General features: G+C 35.1%; 1 protein-coding gene across 10 annotated transcripts in view; it reads left to right on the top strand.

Moving 5' to 3' along the window:
* Nucleotides 1–13,689, top strand: part of ARL15 (ADP ribosylation factor like GTPase 15) — a 435,728-nt gene that overhangs the window by 174,499 nt on the left and 247,540 nt on the right. For 9 of the 10 annotated variants that reach the window (XR_008995006.1, XR_008995007.1, XR_008995004.1 and 6 more), the window contains one exon: nt 1,265–1,324. The exons of the other annotated variant lie outside the window; for it this stretch is intronic. Coding sequence is in view for 6 of the 9 variants with exons in the window: in XM_057495239.1 (XP_057351222.1) it covers nt 1,265–1,324 (60 nt within the window). In the remaining 3 variants the exon portion in view is untranslated. The remainder of the gene's footprint in view (nt 1–1,264; nt 1,325–13,689) is intronic. 10 annotated transcript variants of the gene reach the window in all.

Raw genomic sequence — 13,689 nt, forward strand, 5'->3', positions numbered from 1 at the left:
AATTCTGTCTGACTCCAAAGTCACTTTTTAACCATTACATGATATTCATGGCCTTAAGTGGAAGGCAATAAATATGTGGAATCTTAAAGCTCTAGGACAACATACAACAAAGGATTGGTAATAATAGAGTGGAAATAAGAAAGCGCGTATAGATTCCTTTCAAAACTATGTAAAAGAATTGTTCTTATCCACATACTTTGTATCTTTTTATCTTTCCAAGCACTTACCATAGCTTCCTTAAAATGAAAAGTATTTCTATGTCTTATCTTTTACTTGGTTGGTAATTTCTTGAAAAAGGGATCGTATTTTATATGTCTTATAAATGTACATAGTAAATAATGTTTAAAACATTAAATCAGTTGAGTGCTCTGAAGTTAGTGAATAAATTTTTAAAAATTAGTAAGGCTTTTAACTGAAAGTAGTACTTATATATGGCAGAATGTTCAAATGAAACAAAAATCTCTTAATTTAAATCCTGTAGATCCCCAATTCTCCCAAGACTCATTACTACTTCCAATTTCTTGTTGATCCTTTCAGAAACAGTTTGTGTGTTTGTGTGTGTGCGAGTGGGTAGGTAGGTATGTGCACACTCACATTTTGCAGCTGATATACTTGTATACTGAAGTCTATGAACCTACTTTGTTCAAGTCAATCAGGACTTGAATGATAATAATCAAGTCCTACATACCTGGTTAATAAAAAACTACACACGGAATATATTTTTGTAGTAGAAATAATTTACTATATGCATTATAAAACAGTTGCCTGTGCATCAATAAATGATTGAACTTGTAAGAAAAATGTATGTATGACATTAACCATGTCCTTAAAATACTAACATAAATACTATGTATTTCTAACATAAGATGGTTATAATTTTGATACCTTAATCTCTAAATTTGTTGGGTTATATGTGAGAGAAAATTAACTTCAGAATTAGATGCAAAGGTCCCAGTAAATTTAATATTTTCTTTGAAATTTCCCTATACTACTAAATGTCTTTCTTACAATTGAGGAAATATACAAAATAACATTATATATTAAATTATAAGGCAATATTTTGAACAAAAGGGTTATATTTTGCTATAATAAGCAACCATTTTGAAAAATTGTGTTATCAACTTATCTGGGAAATTATGTGTTTCTAGTGTAAATATGACTATGAAAAGTAACTCAATCTGCCTAAGGAAAAGGATTTGAGCCTCTTATGTATTTTTTAAAGTCAAGTTGCTAATTCTTTATGTTTTTTGTTTTCTAATTTTAGGTTTTAGTATAAAAGCAGTGCCATTCCAGAATGCCATCTTGAATGTAAAAGAACTTGGAGGTATAACATTTAAAATCATTTCTATGTCTAGCTATAACTTATACTAAATTGGTATTAATGTTTTTCATATAATTAAAACAATAATTTATTATTCTAGTAGGTGATTCATTTTTATTTTTTCCCTGATGATCCATTTCCTAGAAATGTTTCCTTCTTTTTATATATGTTTTAAAGGTTGTTGAACCTAAGTAGTAAACTTTTCTTCTGTATGAAACCAAGAACTACTAGTAGTGCCATTCTATATGCTATATTCTTTGGTTTTACTTATTCAAAATTTTCTTGGATGAAAAATATGAAGAGAATTTTAATATCATAGAAAAGTAAGCTATACATTATGTAAGGCAAAGGACTGTTTTTTAGCGTAGTTTGTATTTATACGGCAAGTTTTGTTGTATTAGATCTTTTTAGAACGTATTTGTTCCGATAATAAATCTTTGCCAATGCGTTCTTTGCTGGGCAAGCACATTTATTGGAAAGGCTGTACCCCAAACTATACATCACCCAGTCTTTCATTACACTCTCTGTCTGGGGTTTTTTGGTTGTGTTTTATGTCAATCAGGGTCTTAACCCATGTAAATAGATTAACAAAGAAGTCAGTCAATTCAGTGAACCTACTAAATTCTCTAATGGCACAGGAAAATAGTAAGTGCTCTGGAGTTCAGTATAATATTGGTGAGTTTAATGACTTAGAAGAAAGTTCTCTTCCATCTCTTTAATCACTTTGTGATATTGACTTTACCCCATTTTTTTTAAAGCTCATTCTAACTGTGACCTATTTTTAACTTGATGAAATTGAACAAACTTTATGCCATTTTAATGGTGTTTGATGCCTTCTTATTTTTACTCATAACATGTTAGCTGATCTTTTCAGGTGTTTTTCTAGAGAGCTCTATCTAGGACAGGTTAACTTCTGTTTGTTTTAGTAACTACCTTTGACTTTTTTTTTTAAGGTATCATTGATAGACATTCCTATGAAGGTTTCACAAGAAAAACAATGTCGTTGCTACATTCACCGATATTATTGAGTCCCCCCACACCCCAACTACCTGTGACTTTTATAGCATTAATATTTAGAATCAACCATTGTCGATAAATTCAGATTTTCCTTTAAGATGTTATATTTTGTCACTTGGTCTATAAAAATCATAAACATGGATGTTCCTAGAATGATTTTTCTATGTGAAAATTTTGAAAGACTTCCTTTGGTTGAGTATTTTGTTATTACTTTGTGATTTCTGATGGCTCAGCTTCTCAGTGACCTTAGTATTACTGTCAGAGAACACATTGTAAAATTGAGTGGAATCAAAACGTACGGCTTGAGAGTTCTATTTGTTTTAAGCTGGTTGATACTTAGGGTTTTATTACACAAAACTTTTACTGAAAACCCTTCAGGTGAAAAAATGACTGATTAATAGATAAGGTGTTTATTATAGATACTTAATTGGATGATATAAATAGTGAATGTAAGTAGACAATTTTAAAAAAATGAACACTTAAAGGAATTTTTATAGCCTTGACTTTAAGCCATTGAAATTCACTACAATAAAAGATCAAATTAGGGGATGGAGGTGTATAAGTGGGAATCCTTCTGTTCTCAAGCAAGGTTTAATTTTGCTGAAAAAGCTGTGCCCTGACAGTTGCTGAAATGGAAATTACAATGGAGAAGATACATAGAGTTTGGTAATAATATTTTAGTTCGTGCCTATTCTGGGATGAGGTTGAGACATAGGTAAAAGATAGAGCTTCAGGGGTTGGGACAGCCACTTTAGTTCCAGGCTAATGATATGTGGTATTCTACCTCCTCAAGTTTAATGTGTTTTCCCTTGAAAGACTGTCTAAAGGAGGTGGTTTCTGTGTAGAATCTAATTATATGTCCTGTGTTACATGCTCAGAGGCAAGGAATGGAGGGAGTTCATTCCTTGATGGTTCATTCACTAATTTCTTTGTTAACAACTATTTTTTGAGGGCCTACTCTGCCTGGAATAGGACTGGCCGCTAGGTTATGTGTCTCCCAATAATGCATGAAAACTGGGCTAAGATATGTAAAGCATGTAGCTTTCCTAGGGTTTAGAGTGTATCTTATGTACCAAGAAGATCATTGCAATATAAGGTGTGTGGTGTGTAGGGAAAATTATGATCTACTGAAGTCAGGTTGTTTGAGAGGAGGTTGTTTACTAAGGATTTTTAACTTCAGGAAGAATGAGTTAAGGGTCAATATATGAACATATGAAACCTTACTTAGCAATAGAGTGTTGCTTAGAAGACAGGTTAATCAGAAGTCCATTGGGTTGTCACTCAGAGAAAAATTCTGAAATCAAGGGAAGAAACTCAAGAAGATAGGTGTAAAGATAGCAGATACTGAGAGCTGTAGCACTGCGGCAGTGTGGCCATGCTCAGGCCACTTGGCTTACCGTAGGGTCAGCTCAAGAGTTGGGCGTGGCCCCTGCTCCTCCCTGCTGACTCCCTTCTCGACCCCTTTTAGATAGCTCCGTGCCTTTCCATCAGCTTCTTCCTCAACCTTAAGTTCAGTATCTTTTTCACATTAGGAAGAGGCAGGAACTTCTCCTCATCTACTGAGAAAAAATGATATGAGATGAAATAATAATCAGTTGAGTTAAATTAAGTGAAAGACACTTTGGGGAGATCTTAATAACAAAGCTTGCACACACAACTGATAGTTGTTTGTGTATGTGTGTGTTATATAATATATATAAATACCCCCACACATGTAATTCTATGTTCTCATCAGTCCTCTCTTTTATGATGGTGTTTGTAAATCATTACCTAAAAACAGTCCTGTAATTCACACTCACGTAAAATTTTCTTATGTGGTCTTTTCCTACTGTTCATGCAATCATTCTAGCACAATCAACTGTGTGTATCAAGCATGATTCTGTGGCAGGAGTAAAAGCTATTTAAAACATATCCCCTAGCTTCAAGAAACCTGTGGCTCAGTGATGGAGACATTTATGAAAACAAACATTTGAAATTAATGAAATTTTAAAAAATAATGTAATTAAAGGACAGAAAAAAGTACAATGCAAGGGATGACACAAAGACATAGTCAACCCAGACTTGTGGGATGATGGACAGGTTCTGTTTCCGTTATTTTGTGCATGACTTGCTCTCCTCAGCTTACCTGTCACACCCAGCAGGCTGCACTGATTATGTCTGTCTTTACATGAAATTGGAACTCTGAAGTTTATTTTTTTCCCTTATTCCTATTTCTCTCCCCCTACACATTCTCATTTAATCTTTGCAACTTCATGCCTGGGGGTAAATGCTATTATTATCTAATAGATAATGAAACACGCACCCCTAGACACAGATATTGAGTATCTTGATCAAGGTTATTTGGAGAAGGAGGTGGGAGTCAATCTGAGTGCTTGTGCTTAAACACTGTCCTCTACACATAGAACATTTCATCCAGTGCCTGGTGCACAAGAAGTGCTCTTACCTGTTATCTGCCTCTGTTTTGATCATTATTATATATACAACTTAAAGTCTTCCCATGCTGGTTTTATTTTCATTAACATTGTATTGAGAAAACACGAACATCTTGCTGTCTGCTCAGAAACTTCTATAGGACTAAATTTTTAATCTTTAATTTTTCTTTAATTTTTGCAGCTGCCTTTATCATTTATTTTCTACCTCACTTTCTTTATTTTGAGGTCTTTCAAGTCAAACTCTTGTTCAGTGCTGACTTCAGTGCTGGAGTCATGCTTTCTTCTTCTGATCTTTACTGAATCAAAGTCTTACCTCGACTTTCCAAATTATCTAGAAATTTCCATAAACATGCCATTTTCATATTGTTTCATTCTTTCTCATTCATTCATCCAACAAGTAAATACTGAGTACATGTTATATGCCAAGAAGGTGGTGGTGATTATAGTGTCGATAGAAGCACAGTCTCTGCTCAGACTAGCTATTATACACAAGGAGAGACTCACGTGTATTTCTTTCCTTGATTAAAGCCGAATATAACTTACAGGCCTAGAACAGATTTCTAGGTTAATCCCTTCCATACTTGAAGGGATTCTTTAACACCATTAGTTCTGATCCCTATGAAGGACATTCTGTAGTATTGCTCAATGAACTTCTTCCTGCATATTCTTTCATTTGGGAAGTTTTTATTGAAACTAATCCAAATCCTTTCTCTTTTAGTTTTAATTAAAAATTATTATTCTGCTTGTCTTACCACATTTTTATTTTTCTGGATGTGGTGCAAGACACCTAGCAGGATCCTGGATAGATGGAAAGATTAATCTTTAAAAGAATTTTCCTTCCCTGTAGTAACTTGTTGCAAAGCCCAGCTATTCCGTATCATTCTAGGCAAGTCCACTTTCCTGTATCTCTGTTTCCTTATCTGTAAAATATAGTAAGCATAGTTCCTACGTCATATAATCCTTGTGAGGACTAAATTAATGTAGGTCAAGTACTTAGAGATCATCTGGCCCATAGCTGACATTTTTGGAAGATTTACTTTTTATTATAATTACACTGTCATCCTCCCATCCCCCACCCCAAAAGATATCTTTCAATAAAGGCTTTTTCCCATCGTCTCTAAAAATAACACATATCACATTGACTTTTTCTCTTGGCAGTCATGGCTATCTCCCTTGCAGACAAAGTGATCTTTCTTGCCAGTGTGCTATACCTGCTTAAAGTGGAGTCACTGGGAAGGGACCTCACTGAAGTCTTGTTTAGCTGCCTGGTTTATTTCTTGGTATTGCACATGTGTTAATGTTAAATGTTCTTGGTTCTCTCCTCCTTAGCTCCTTTCCTTTTTTCAGATTCCACTTGAGACATTTTTTTTACTACAGTGTCTCTTAATTGCTTTCGCTCTGTCTGGCTTACATATTTTAACCACCTGACTAGGGTAAGTGAAGTATCTAGCATTTCGCTGAGTTGAAAGCAGTGTTCATACTACAGTGACATCATAACTCTGATCATTTTTTGTTTTAGAAATTTCCAGTTTGTAAGTCTACAGATTTTCATGCATTCACAGATGTATTCTTCTTGATTTTGATATTTCATTTACAAATTGATCGACTCCAGAGAGAAAACTCATTTCTTAACACATTTGTAACTTGCTTTATTGATAAAGACCTAGGCATCATATTATTCCTCTTTGTTTCCCTAACTGAATTCTGGTAACATAATTGCTGCTGTCACATGACTTGTTTTCTTCCTTTAGTATCCTAATGCGTTGTGACCGAATTGTTCCCAACCCCTTTCCGGGCCACCAACCCCACCCAATATACTCTTTGGCAATTTTGCCTTCCCTGTTGACATTTGGAAAGGCAAAGAAAAACTAAAAAGCAGTTAGCTATCTTGTATGCTTGAGTATTGCTGCTAGTTGTCAGTCAAAAGGAAAGTTCATGAAAATTTTTGTTTGCACTTAATCTTTTTCCTCTAAATAAAAAGACAACTTTCTTTTTCAGAAGGTGGTGAAGATAGTTTGGAAAGTTCAAGTTCTGTCCATTTACCCATTTACTTCAGCCCATGCAATAGTGATTGAATGGTTTTTGAAGATTGTCAGCTAAGCTGTTTTTTTTTTTAAGGTTGCTTCTTTCAGCAGCCAAGCTCTTATATGAAACAGATGTTGACTGTCCTGTTTCTTTGTTTGCCTGGAGGAATATGCCTCTTCCTCGTAGTGAAAGGTGCTGTTTCTTTGTATCCTGCTAGTTATCTTCGGGTGCTGTTAATTTGTCCAGGTTATTTGCATTTCTTAATTTCTCCAGAAACTGTGCAGGGCAAACTTCTTGACAGGCAACCCAGGGGCACTGCTGTCTGCTCCTTTTAATTTCTGCTTTTTGTACTCCGGCCATTTGATGTCTTTCACCAAAATAAAGCTTTCTTCAGAATCTTTCATTAAAACTTATATTGGAAGGAAGAATAGTCATTTAATTTTTATCTGATGTGTTCACGCAGTCTGTGTATATTCTGATTATTCCTTCCATATCTTGATTACCACTGCCTCTTTAAAAAAACTGCCACTACATGCCTATGAATTTAATGTCATTACTGGCTCTGAGAGTCATGCTATAGAACAGAGATGGTAGGAATTGGTTGTACATTAGAAGAAGAAACTGTACAGGCAGGCCAACTTGAAGAGGTTAGTTATTGTGGACATATTGCTTTAAGGGACAAGTGGAATTGCATAGATTTCTTGCTGGTATAGGAGAGAGCCACTTGGCATTTGAAGCTTTCAGACATCTCCAAACATGGGTTTCAGTGGAAAAGTTGGCAAGAAATTGTGACTGTGAAGAAGGAGCATGACAGCGTAGAGTGGAGGTCCAAGTCAGGCCCCATATGGCCATGCTATCAGCTAAATTACAGCCAGCTACACACAGGTAAGTGTGCATATTCTCTGTCGGTAGTATAGTTAGATGGAAAAGATGTGGTTTAGCAAGGAGTGTGTGTTCTCAAGGTCCTGTGTCCCTCTCTGCATTTGAATTTCTTGTTGTTTTCTTATCTGTAAAATGTAAGTTTTAATAAATCATCACTACTTATTTCCCGAGGGATTGGGCTGGAAAAGAAAAGTTCAGTTGCCTAAAACTCCTCAGGAGAGATGCTTTAAGAATAGATGGTGGTGTTTCTGCTAATTCTCTTTTTATAGTTGTGGATCCAGTGTGATCTGTAATATTGAATGATTGAAACTTCTTGATATAGTATTGTTTCCTTATCTAGGAAAAGAACTAGACCTTTCTGGAATGGGAACAGTCAGTTAACTCCTGGCTCTCTGAGCTGTGTACTTTCTTGCTGAGGCTTAGGCTATACTGGGGAAATGATACTGGCATAAAGCCAAGTCACTTGGATGTGAGTTAAAAGGCCACAGCTATCTGAATTGGTTGAACAGGGTCCCAGGGTGGTGGTGTTCAAGCATTTTTTACACTTGCTAAGGGAAAACTGAGCCAAATAGTCAGCAGAGCCAAATAAATGAATCTAGGGCCCCAGAAGTCTGTTACTGGCTGATGTCGACCTGACCTTAATTTTTGTTTTCTTCTGGAGAAGTGCCCTAGGACATTTTTTTAAATCAGTCTTCCCAGTCATAGTTCCATATAACACTTAACAATCGCTTCCTCTAAGACTGTATCTACATATGGAATGTTCTAGAAACTGGTTTTCTGCCCTTTTGACCCCCCCTTCCCCCCTTGGCAACAGGGGTCTCACGAGCCTGTGAGGTTGCTACCTCACCACTGCTTCCTTTTTAGGGGCAATCAGGTCATTACATATCTTCCAAATTTACCAAACATCCTCACAGAACATTTGTGTTGGGTTCTTAGCTTCATTTCTTCTCCCTCAGAAGGGAATAGGTATTTCTGTTTCTCCCAGGGGTTGCCATAATAGCAACTAATTTTCGCTGTGTGTTTGGTTTCATCGTGGTATTGCAGTGATAGCGCTGGAAGTCCAGAGACCAGTATTTTCCTCTAACAAAGAAAGCTACGGGCCATTGGGCAAGGCTCTTAACTTTTCCAGAGCTGCTTTCTTGTCTAGCTGAGGATGCTCTCCTGTTTGGCATAACGTGATATCTTCTTTTTCATCTTGAAATTCATACTATCAACATTGCTTTGGCTCCTAGGAAAAATAGAGCCTATGTCTAACAACTGCACAGGATTATAATGCTTATTTCCTCTATTTCCTTTAATGCTGATTTATTTTGGGGGTAGATATTTCAACAAATCTCAACGTTTTCTTTTTGTGTGTGTAATCTAAGGCAGGTATACATAAATAAAATAACTTAAAGTTACTGTCACTGTGCTGTTTATTTTGAGAAGCATTACGTTATAGGAAGTACTGTAAAATGATTGGGTATAAGATGCAACTTGGATTATATAGAAAGGACAATGGAGATGTCATAGGAAAAAACAGTCTAAGAAAAGGAAAAGATGGGACAAAAGTCATGGAGGTAACAGTGGGATTGGTTCAGTCTTATCCTCTCTGCAAAACCAAGCCCACTGTCAGCCTCCCAGACTTTTGTCGCATCTGATCCTTTTCCTAGACTGTCTTTTTCTCTGTGACAGCTCCTTTGTTCCTTTTTATATGATCCTAATCGCACCTTGTACTCAATCCTGCTATAATATTTGCCATGCCAACTATAAAGTTATAAAGAATTAAAAAACACATTATAATCTTTAAAGTTTATTATATTGTGGTACAAAATATATCAGCTTTCCCAGATGGAGGGAAATTTGCCAAATTATGCCCCAAGATGGCAGAGTAATGCTAGACCCTCTGGAAGCAAAAGTGCTATTGCTGTCGTTGAATTGAGTATTTAATGAATAATAACTATACACCAGACCCTGAGGATACAATCCCTGTCCTGCCACGCACACACACACATGCACGTTCAGAAGACAACAGATCAAATAAATAAAAATATGTAAATGATTAAATAGCCAATTAAAAAATTTGATTTACTTGATAATTATATTATTTTACACTTAAATAGAAATACATTTTTTTGAAATAAACAAAATTTTTATACACATGACTATGTATGTTTTCTGACTAAAATCCAATAAAATTAGAAATAAATAACAAAAAGACAAAAATGACACATGAAACAAGATTTTTAAAATACTCTAACTTTATACTGTGTATAGAAATGAAATTAAATCCTAGGCCTAAATATAAAACCTAAAGCTTCTAGAAGAAAACCTGAGAGAAAATCTCTGTGACCTCAGGTTAAGCAAAGTTATCTTAGATATGTCACCAAAAGCATGATCCATAAAAAGAAAATGGCTAAGTTGGATTTCATAATACTTAGACTTCTGCTTTTTGAACACATTGTTAGAGAATGAAAAGACAAGCCATAGGTTAGGTAAGCATTATTTGGAAATATATATCTGATAAAAGAACTTGTGTCCAAAAAATATAAAGAGCACTCCCGATTCAATAAGAAAAGAAACAATACTCTAAAAATGGGCAAAAAATTTAATCAGATAATTCAAAAAAGAAGATAAAAAGAAGATAAATAAACATGTGAAGATGCTCAACATCATTGGATATAAAGAAAATACAAATTAAAATCACCACATACATACTAAAATGCCTAAAGGCTGAATGTAGAAGAGCTGGAACTCTCATTCATTGCCAGTTGAAGTACAGAATGATACAACCACTTTGGAAAACAGTTTGGCAGTCTCTAAAGGTAAATGTACACCAATCTTAACAATCAGGCCATTCTACTCTTGGGAGAAATGGAAACTGTTTACACAAAGTCCTATGCACAAGTGTACATTGCAATTTTATTTGTAGTAATACAAAACTGGAAACAACCCAATATCATCAATTGGTGAATGGATAAACAGATTGTTGTATGTCCATCCATACATTGAGATAGTATTGAGCAAGAAAAAAAAAGAACTATATGGTATGTGCCACAACATGGATGAATCTTTTTTAAAGTTTATTTATTTATTTTTTATTTGCAGACTCAATTGCTCTTTGTTTTTATTTTATTTTACTATTATTTTTTAAACTATCAAGTGTATATCACAGTGGTTCAACAGGCCCCCTCTCTCCTCCTACTCCCTCTCCCTTGGTAACCACTAGTCACTACTCAGTGTCTATGAGTCTAATGCTGTTTTTGTTCCTAATGTTTTGCTTTGGTTTTATATTCCACAAATAAATGAAATCATATAGTATTTGTCTTTCTCCTCCTGGCTTATTTCACTGAGCATAATATCCTCTAGAGCTATCCATGTTGTTGCAAGTGGCTGGATTTCTTTTCTTTTTATGGATGAATAATATTCCATTGTGTATGCATATCACATCTTTACCATTCATCTGTTGATGGACACTTAAGTTGCTTCCATGTCTTGGTTATTGCAAACAGTGTGGCAGTAAACATAGGGGTGTATATATCTTTTTGAATCAGTGATTTTGTTTTCTTCTGGTAAATTCTTAGGAGTGCAATTAATGGGTCAGATGGTATTTCTATTTTTAGTTTTTTGAGGAACCTCCATACTCCTTTCCACAGCAGTTGCACCTATTTGCAGTTCCATGAACAATGTATGAGGGTTCCTATTTCTCCATGTCCTTGCCAGCATTTGGTATTTCTTCTCTTTTGAATAGTGGCCATTCTAACTGGTGTGAGGTAATATCTCATTGTGGTTTTAATATATGCATTTCCCTGATGATTAGTGATGTGGAGCTTCGTTTCATGTGCCTGTTGGTCATTTGTATTCTTCTTTAGAGAAGTGTCTGTTCAGGTCCTCCACCCATTTTTTAATCAGGTTATTTGTTTTTTGGGTGTTGAGGCATATGAGGTTTTTGGGTGTTGGTGACATATCTAAGGTAACTTTGCCTAACCTGAGGTCACAGAGATTTTCTCTCAGGTTTTCTCCTAGATCTTAACCACTTATTGGATAAATTGTTCATGAATATATTCTCCTAAACTGTAGCATAGCTTTTTGTTCTTCTGATGGTGTCCTTTGCTGTACAGAAGCTTTTTAGTTTGATGTAGTCCCACCTGTTCATTTTCTATTTTGTTTCCCCTGCCTGATGAGATATGTCCAGGAAAAAATTGCTCATGCTTATATTCAAGAGATTTTTGCCTGTGTTTTCTTCTAAGAGTTTTAAGGTTTTATGAGTTACATTCAGGTCTTCAATCCATTTCTACTTTACTATTGTGTATGGAGTTAGACAATAATCCAGTTTCATTCTCTTACGTGTAGCTGTCCAGTTTTGCTAACACCAGCTGTTGAAGAGGCTGTCATTTCCCATTGTATATCAATGAATCCTTTATCATATGTTAATTGACCATAGATGAGTAGGTTTATATCTGTGCTCTCTGTTCTGTTCCATTGATCTGTGGGTCCGTTCTTGTGCTAGTACCAAATTATTTTGATTACTGTAGCTTTGTACCAGAGCTTGAAGTCAGGAAGCTTAATCCCCCCAGCTTTGTTCTTCTTTCTCAGGATTGCTTTGGCTATTTGGGGTCTTTTGTGATTCCGTCTGAATTTTAGAACTATTTGTTCTAGTTCTTTGAGAAATGCTGTTGGAATTTTGATAGGAATTGCATTGAATCTGTAAATTGCTTTGGGCATGATGGCCATTTTGACAATATTAATTCTTCCTATCCATGAGTTGGGGTGTATTTCCATTTATTGATGTCTTTAATTTCGCTCATGAGTGTCCTGTAGTTTCCAGAGTATAGGTCTTTTATTTCCTTGGTTAAGATTATTCCTAGGATTTTTATTCTTTTTAATGCAATCATAAATGGAATTGTTTTCCTCAATTTCTCTCCTAGCTTGTTGTTGTATATAGGAATGCAACAGATTTGTATGTATTAATTTTGCATCCTGCAACTTTGCTGAATTCAGTTATTAGTTCTAGTAGTTTTTTTTGGTGGATTATTTAGGGTTTCCTCTGTATAATATGTCATCTGCAAATAGTGACAGTTTAATTTCTTCCTTACCAATTTAGATAAATTTTATCTCTTTGTGTTGTCTAATTGCTGTGTCTAGGGCCTCCAGTGCTATGTTGAATAAAAGTGGTGAGAGTGGACATCCTTGTCTTGTTCCCAGTTACAGAGGAAAAGCTTTCAGCTTTTCACCGTTAAGTACAATGTTGGCCATAGGTTTGTCATATATGGCTTTTATTATGTTGAGGTACATACCCTCATACCAATTTTGTTGAGAGTTTTTATCATGAATGGATGTTAGATTTTGTCAAATGCTTTTTCAGCATTTATAGAGATGATCATATGGTTTTTATCCTTCTTTTTGTTAATGTGGTATATGATGTTGATTGATTTATGAATATTGTACCATCCTTGCATCCCTGGAATAAATCCCACTTGGTCATGATGGATGATATTTTTAATGTATTTTTAAATTCTGTTTGCTAATATTTTGTTGAGTATTTTTGCATCTATGTTCATCAGGGATATTGGTCTATAATTTTCTTATTTTGTGATGTCTTTGCCTGGTTTTGGTATTTGAGTGATGCTGGCCTCATAGAATGAGTTTGGAGGTATTCCCTCTTCTACTTTTTGGAATGCTTTATGAAGGATTTGTTTGGTAGAATTTGGCTGTGAAGCTGTCTGTGTCTGTACCTGGAGTTTTGTTTTGGGGGAGTTTTGTTTTGGGGGAGTTTTTTTATTACCAGCTCTATTTCAATGCTGTTAATTGGTCTGCTCAAATTTTCTGTTTCTTCCTGGGTCAATCTTGGAAGGTTGTATTTTTCTAGGAAGTTATCCATTTTTTCTAAGTTGTCCAATTTATTGGCATATAATTTTCATAATATTCTCTAATAATGCTTTGCCTTTCTGTGGTATCCCTTGTGATTATTCCTTTTTCATTTCTGGTTGTTTATGTGTGTACACTCTCTTTTTTTCTTGATAAGTCTGGCAA

The sequence above is a fragment of the Manis pentadactyla genome, chromosome 2, assembly GCF_030020395.1.
Source record: "Manis pentadactyla isolate mManPen7 chromosome 2, mManPen7.hap1, whole genome shotgun sequence".
Classification (NCBI taxonomy): Eukaryota; Metazoa; Chordata; class Mammalia; order Pholidota; family Manidae; genus Manis; species Manis pentadactyla.